The sequence below is a fragment of the Eimeria necatrix genome, genomic scaffold (genome assembly GCF_000499385.1).
Source record: "Eimeria necatrix Houghton genomic scaffold, Enh_scaff1386, whole genome shotgun sequence".
Lineage (NCBI taxonomy): Eukaryota > Apicomplexa > Conoidasida > Eucoccidiorida > Eimeriidae > Eimeria > Eimeria necatrix.
The window spans coordinates 1-7,478 of NW_013652126.1; the positions used below are offsets into that span (position 1 = coordinate 1).

Genomic DNA, 7,478 nt, shown 5'->3' on the forward strand with positions numbered 1-7,478 from the left:
CGGGGGGCCCCCGGGGGGGCCCCCGGGGGGCCCCCCGGGGAGGGGGGCCCCCATGGCCTGGCCAACCTGCCGGCGCCGCTTTAGGGGACTCAGCAGCTGCAGCGGCTCTGCAGCAACAGAGCCAACGGCTGCAGCAGCAGCAAAGGGTACTGGGGGGCCCCCCAGGGGGGGGGCCCCCAAGGGAGCTGCGGAGGGGGCCCCCGTGGGGGGCCCCTGGGCAAGGGTTTGAGCAGGCGGGGGCAGCAGCAGGCCAGAAGGCAGCAAAGCTGCTGCTGCTGCTGCTGCTGCTGCTGCTGCGCTGCGCTGCGCAGCAGCAGGCAAATGGCTCTCCAAAGACCCTCCAGGGGGGCCCCCGGGGGCCCCCGGGGCCCCCGAAATCCCTGCTGCTAAGCGGCTTGCAAATTGCTGCTGCTGCAGAGCCTGCAGCCGCAGAGCTTGGAGGGCTGTGAGGGAGAACACTGGGGACTGTTGCTGCTGCTGCTGCTGCTGCTGCTGCTGTTGTTGCTGCTGCTGCAGCTGTTGTTGCTGCTGCTGCAGCTGTTGCTGCTGCTGCTGCTGTTGTTGTTGCTGCTGCTGCAGCTGTTGTTGTTGCTGCTGCAGCTGTTGCTGCTGCTGCTGCTGCTGCTGTTGTTGCTGCTGCACCTCCCCCTGCGGGTGACCTTGCTGCGCAGCACTTTGCAGCAGCTGCTGCTGCGGAGTCTGCTGCTGCCCTTGCTGCTGCTGCTGCTGCTGCTGCTGCTGCTGCTGGGCAGGCGCCAACCCCGCAAGGGCCAAAGCCCTCCTTCGGACCTCAGCAAGCCGCAGCAAAGAAGCAGCAGCAAGTTGAAGGGGCCCCGGGTTGGGGGGCCCCCTGTGCTGCAGTCCCAGGCCCAGAGAAGAGGCCAGGGGCCCCTGCAGCAGCTGCTGCAGCTGCCCATAAAGGCGAACTTGCCACCCCAGCAGCCCCAACATGGGGGCCCCCCTGGGGGCCCCCCGGGCCTCGGGGGCCCCCGGGGGGCCCCCCAAACCCTGGGGAGAAGGGGTTGAGGCGGGGCTTCCATTTGGGGAGACCATCTGCATTCTCGGGGGGCCCCCCCTGCTGCTGCTGCTGCTGCTGCTGCTGCTGCTGCTGCTGCTGCGCCTGTGGGAGTTCAGCAGGGCCCCCAGGAGCCGGCACCGCGGTCAGTTCCCCAGGCATCTGCAGCCGCCGCTGCTGCTGCTGCTGCTGCTGCTGCTGCTGCTGCTGCTGCAGCCTGCAGCACGGCGTGCGGGGCCGCCGGGGCCCAGCTCAGACTGCCGCCGCTGAACTGTGAGAGGAAGCAGCAGCAAAAGCTCTCATTGCAGCAGCAAAGTTTGTGCAGCAATGCGCGAGTCCAGGGGCCCCCCAGCAGCAGCAGCAGCAGCCATGTGGAGGGCTCCCGGGGGGCCCCCAAATAGGGGCTAAGAGGGGGCCCCCGCAGCGGCTCGGCTGTCCTGGGGGCCCTCAGCAGGGCCGCAGCAGACAGCAGCCGCAGCAGACGCAAAGGCCAGGCAGAGGGGCCCCGGGGGCCCCCGCGGCTGAACTGCGCAGCAGCAGCAGCAGCAGCAGCAGCAGCAGCGGCAGCAGCGGGAGAGGAGCTGGCAGCAGAGGCCTCGAGTGGGGAGGGGGAGGCCTATGTTGGAGAGAGGCAGGAGAGAAAGAAAGGAAAGGAAGAGGGAAAGCCCGGCCGTGCTGCAGCAGCAAGAAGTGCAGCAGCAGCAGCAGCAGCAGCAGCAGCAGCAGAGCGGGCTGGCCCGAGCGCGAGTGGCTTGCGGCCTAAAGACTGCAGAGTCCGCCCCGGGGGGGCGCTGGGGCGCTGCGGCAAAGAGCGGGGAGTCCGGCGGCGGCTGCAGGCTGCAGATCCATTGTGGGGCGGGGGCATGCGCTGCGCGCCTTTCGGGGGCCCCCCAGCTTTCCGGGGCCCTTTAACTTCTCCCGAAATTGGCTGGAGGCTCCCCAGGAGGAATTTTAGCTCAGGAGGAGCTGCCCTTGGGTGCGGATCGCGCAGCAGCAGCAGCTGCTGCAGCGGGAGCCCACTGGTGCGGCCGCCGCGCGTCCAGCGGCAGCAGCAGCAGCAGACACGCAGATCTCGGCCGCCAAAGTGCTCCTTTTCCACTTTTTGTTCGAAATTATTCTTGAAATTCGAGCTTTCTCGCAGCTTTCTCGGCCCGAGCGGCTTTTTGCGCCGCGAACTCGCCGAAATTTGCAAGTTGAACCTCGGGCCGCGGCTCGCGCGGGCCAAGACGGCGCCAGCCGCCCCTTCGTCTTTAATAAACTAAAATATAAATAATGAGCCTTTTGAAGTTCCGTGTTGGCTGCGCGCCGCTGCTGCAGATACACCGCAGCTGCGGGCGCGCGGGCTGCGGCAGAGCGCAGCCACTTCCTGTCTTGTATTCCGAAGCTCTGCAGTCCCGCGGCTAAAATGCAGTTCTTTTTCTTTCTTTTCTTCCATTTTTTCTCTTTATTTCTCTCCGTTTGGGGCCTCCGCGGCTGTCCCAGCGGGCTGCGGGCGCGCGTCGAGGCGGCCAGGAGCCAGGGCTTTCCGCTGACTCCGGCTTTCTACCAAGAGCTGCTCCAGCTGGAGCAGCGGCTGCCCATTGAGCCGTACGCGGAAATGTTCTCAACTCCGGCGCCGCCGGCAGCAGCAACAGCAGCAGCAGCAGCAGCAGCAGCAGAATCTGCGGAAGCTGCGGAAGCTGAGGAGGCCCCCAGCACGAACACAGGCCCCCAGTTCACCAACAAAGCCTATTTGTACTCTCTTCTCGCCTTTTGCGTGGCCTTTGGGGGCGGCTATCTTTATTTGCCCGTAAGTTTCGCGCAGCAGCAGCAGCAGCAGCAGCAGCAGTTCATGTTTGTTCAGTTTGTTGCAAACAGCCCCGCGGTAAGCCAGCAGCAAACAGCCCCCGCTGCAGCACGAAGAAGCTGCAAACTCAGTGGGAGCGGAGCTTCGTTATAATGACTTCGAGCTTGTTGGTCTTTTACTTTTCGCTGGCTGCCTTCATCAACGCGGGCGCGGGGTAGGTGCAGCAGCAGCAGCAGCAGCAGCAGCAGCAGCAGCAGCAGCAGCGTTTTTGCTGCTTTCATTTCGCACTTTGCTGCTGCAGGCCGGCCGCTGGACTTTCGCTCTCGGGAGGCTTTTTGCTGGCAGCTTTTGGTGAGTGGAGTTAACCGCAGCAGCAAGCCACTCCGAGTTCAACTTTGCTGCAGTCGGGGCGCTGCTGCTGCAGCAATCTTTCGGTGCGTCCCCGCGCTGCTGCTGCTGCTGCTGCTGCTGCTGCTGCTGCTGCTGCTGCTGCTGCTGCAGCAGCTGTTCTTTCTCACGCGTGGGCTGTTCAGGCTGGTCAGTTCGTTTGCCGCGAAAGCGCAGCCAGACACAGCGACGGCGAGGCCGCAGGAGCGTCATTGTGTTCTTCGGCCACTTCCTGTCGCTGATCTTGGCTTGTGAGGCGTCGAATTTGAAATTTTTTTTCTTTTTTGAGATTTAAATTCCAAATTTCAGATAATTTGACGGTAATAAAAGCGAAATGGGACTTTTAGTTCGGCGATCAGCCCCGCGCAGGCGGTCGTCTTCGGCTCGCGCCACGGCCTCCTCGGCCTGATCCCCGGCTTCACTGGCCTCAGCGCGGCACTTCAAAAGTCAATTTGTGAATTTTAAATTCAAAAATAAATAATTTTCGAATTTTAAAATATCAAATAAACAATTTAAACCAATTTTGCATTTAATTGGCGAATTCCCCGGACCAGACTGGACCGCCGCGGCGCTGGGCGCCGCCTGCCTGTTCAGCGTGCAAGTTGCACGCCGCGAGGTTTGCGCTGTTGCAGCGGCGGAAACTCCCAATTAATTCTTTTTATTTATTTATTTTTCACTTTAAACTTATTTTAAATTAATTTTAAACTTTTCAGGACAAGGCGTTGCCTCCTTTAGTGGACAGGAACTTCGTTTCCTCTTGCGTCTGCGCCTGGCTGGGCGTTGTGCAAGTTCTGTACGGCTTCGCGCTCAAGGACTTCATCGTAGACACTCCTTTCGAGGTGCTTCTTCTTTTCCCTTTTTAAAAATATAAAATATATTTAAAAATATAAAATATATTTTCTCTCAAATTCGCGAGTCTTTGCAGCCTGTGGGCTTCTTCGACCTCCCAGGCGAGCTGCTGCTGCTGCTGCTGCTGCTGCTGCTGCTGCTGCTGAGTCTTTGCAGCCTGTGGGCTTCTTCGACCTCCCAAGCGAGCTGCTGCTGCTGCTGCTGCTGCTGCTGCTGCTGCTGCCGTCTGCTGCTGCTGCTGCTGCGGACGAGAAGGCGAAGCGCACAGCAAAGAATGTTTCCGCGAAATGCTCTTCAGTTAAATTCGACTACTTCGCGATAGAGAACTTCACAGTGCTGGTGAGCGAAGTTTGGGGCAGCAGCAGCAGCAGCAGCAGCAGCAGCAGCAACTTCAGATTCTGCTGCTGGTCTTGGGAATTTCCGGCTACCAAGTGCAGCAAAAGCGCGACCGGCTGCCTCTCCTTTTGGAAACTTCTTCGGCTCTTCGTGGAGAAGAGCCTTTGCTGGATTAGCTGCTGCTGCTGCTGCTGCTGCTGCTGCTGCTGCTGCTGCTGCTGCTGCTGCGGCTCAGCAGCTGCTGCAGCTGCTGGAGCAGCAGCTCAAGAGCTGCTGGAGCAGCAGCCCAGCAGCTGTTCCAGCAGTTTAGCGGCTGCGGCTGCAGCAGCTGCTGCTGTAGCGCTGCGTGCGCTGCAGCAGCAGCTGCTGCAGCAGCAGCAGCAGCAGCTGCTGCTGCTGCTGCTGCAGCACGGGTGCAGCACTAAGCACCCATGAAGCCAGCCACCAGCTGGTAGTAAACGCAGCCAATCATCGCCACGTTGAAGTTGTCGATGTCCCTCGTGCTGGCCTGCAAAGGAGAAGCAGCACAAGCAGCACACAACTCAGCTGCTGCTGCTGCTGCTGCTGCTGCTGCTGCTGCTGCTGCTGCTGCTGCTAAGCCGTATTGCTGCTGCAGCTGCAGCTGCTGCTAAGCCGTTTTGCTGCGGCTGCTGCTGCTGCTAAGCCGTTTTGCTGCCGCTGCTGCTGCTGGTAAGCCGTTTTGCTGCTGCTGCTGCTGCTGCTGCTGCTGCTGCTGCTGCTGCTGCTTGTCGCTCACCTCGAAAAGCCCGGCGGCGAAGACAGCAACGGCGAAGGCAGCAACATTTACTCTGGAGGTCTGCAAAGAAAGCAGCAGCAAAAAGAAAAAAGAAAAAAGAAAAAGATTTAAAAATTAAAAGATAAAAAAACAAAAAGACAAAAAGACGGAAATATAATTAAAAACAGCAAAGCAGCAAAATAAAAAAGATCAAAAAAATACATGTAAAATAATATGGATATATATATATATAGATATATATATGTATGATATACATATAAAATATATATATATATGCACTTATATATATATATATATAGTACATATATGTATATATATATTATATATATCTATATATATATATATATGTGCATATTATTATACAAAGATATATACAGATATATTTAAATAAATTTCCATAATACAAACACACACACATGTGTATATAAATATAAATATATAAATATATATATATAATATGTCTAGGCATATTTTACATAATTTCTTATAATATGCAAATATATACAAGTACAAATAAATGTTTATAAATATAAATAAATAAATAAATATAAAAAGCAAATCCCCAACAGCCATTATGTGCCCAAAAGTATTCTTATTATATAAATATATTATATATTTATATATATATATACATATATATATATATTTATATATATATATTATATGCATATAAATATAAACATATTATATATAACAATACATACATGAATGTAAGTATAGATATATATTATATACACATTATATACATGATATATAATACATATAATATATAAATATTATAAAACATATATTATATATAATATATATAATATATATATTATATATATTATATAATATACTATATTTTATATATTATATATATATATTTATATATTTATATATATATTTATACAAAAGTGTAAAAGCACCATTTGCAGCAAATGGAAAAGAAGTCCTCCAGAAACAAAACTGCAAAAGACAAAAGCTGCGAATCCGGCGAAGCTCTTTTCAGGGGCCAACAGCCCCCGAAGAGTTGCCAGGGGGCCCCTGCTGCTGCTGCTGCTGCTGCTGCTGCTGCTGCTGCTGCTGCTGCTGCTGCTGTTGCTTTCGGGGGCCCCCTCGGGGCTGTTGCTGGTGGTGCTGCTGCTGCTGCTTTCGGGGGCCTTCTCGGGGCCTCCGCTGCTGCTGCTGCTGCCGTTGCTTTCGGGAGCCCCCTCGGGGCCTCCGCTGCTGCTGCTGCTGCTGCTGCTGCTGCTGCTGCTGCTGCTGTTATCAGGGGCCCCGTGGGGGCCCTTGGGGCCCTTGCGGGCAGCAGCAGGGCTGCCTGGACTGGCTTGCGGGGCCGCGCACGTTTTGCTGCTGCTGCTGGGGGCCCTGCTGCTGCAGCAGCTGCCAACAGCAGCAGCAGCAGCATCGCCGCAGCCGGCGAAGACGAGGCCGAGGAGGGCCGGGGGGCCCCCGGGGGCCCCTGCTGCTGCAGCAGGCAGCAGCAAAGGAGCAGCAACGCCGAGCAGCAGCAGCAGCGGCGTGAGGACCAGACCAGTGGTCTCGCGGGGCCCCACAAATGGCCCATATGCTGCAGCAGCAGCACGGGAAAAGAAGGGGAAGACACGGGAAAGCCGCAGCACTTCTGCTGCTGCCAGCAGCCACAAAAGAACTCCAAGACACAAAACTAAAAAAGAAAAAGAACCCCACAAAGACACAACAGCAACATTTCCCACCAGCAGCAAATGGAACACTTTCCGCAGCCTGCACAGCCGCCCCGCTGCAGCAGCAGCCTCCCCGCTGCTGCTGCTGCTGCTGCTGCTGCTGCTGCAGCTGCTGCTGCTGCTGCTGCGGGCGAGGCCGAAGGCGAGGAGGAGGCCCGCTGCAGAGGTGAGGAGCAGCAGCAGCAGCAGCTGGGCGTGCTGCTGCTGCTGCAGAAAAGCCCACAGCCACAGCAGGGGCCCCCACTGCTGCCCCTCCTGGCCTGCTGCTGCAGGGGGGCCCCCCAGCAGCAAAAAGCTCCCTATGGTAAACAAAAAGCCCCCCACAACTAACTGCAAATAAGCAGCACGGGGGGGCCCCCTCCGCAGCCGCAGGGCCCCAGCAGCAAAAAAACAAAGCACCAATAAGGGTACTAAAAGGCCCCCCAGCATCTGCAGGGCCCCCAAGTCCACTTCCCCGCCCCACTCCCCCAGGGGGGCCCCCGGGGGGGCCCCCGGGGGGGCCCCCGGGGGGCCCCCCGCGGCCAGGGGGGCCCCCAGGGGGGCCCCCGGGGGGGCCCCCAGGGGGCCCTGGGAGGCGGGGGGGGCCCCCAGGGGGGCCCCCGGGGGGGCCCCCGGGGGGGCCCCCGGGGGGCCCCCCGCGTCGGGGGGGGCCCCCAGGGC

At 57.3% G+C, this 7,478-nt stretch overlaps 3 protein-coding genes across 3 annotated transcripts; 1 reads left to right on the forward strand and 2 right to left on the reverse strand.

Moving 5' to 3' along the window:
- Window positions 1-66: 66 nt before the first annotated feature.
- Window positions 67-1,053, reverse strand: ENH_00012260 (hypothetical protein; the record flags this gene model as incomplete). The annotated part of the gene is made up of 1 exon (XM_013578982.1): window positions 67-1,053. A coding segment is annotated over one exon (987 nt), but the record flags the coding sequence as incomplete, so codon positions are not given.
- A 289-nt stretch (window positions 1,054-1,342) lies between these two features.
- Window positions 1,343-4,683, forward strand: ENH_00012270 (hypothetical protein, conserved; the record flags this gene model as incomplete). Its single annotated transcript, XM_013578983.1, has 7 exons — window positions 1,343-1,350; window positions 1,467-1,991; window positions 2,333-2,931; window positions 3,103-3,152; window positions 3,902-4,027; window positions 4,194-4,376; window positions 4,609-4,683. 7 exons carry the CDS (start codon window positions 1,343-1,345, stop codon window positions 4,681-4,683), a joined length of 1,566 nt encoding a protein of 521 aa, XP_013434437.1.
- Window positions 4,684-4,794: 111 nt separating this feature from the next.
- Window positions 4,795-7,478, reverse strand: ENH_00012280 (hypothetical protein, conserved; the record flags this gene model as incomplete). Its single annotated transcript, XM_013578984.1, has 3 exons — window positions 4,795-4,881; window positions 5,131-5,190; window positions 6,039-7,478. Coding segments are annotated over 3 exons (1,587 nt in total), but the record flags the coding sequence as incomplete, so codon positions are not given.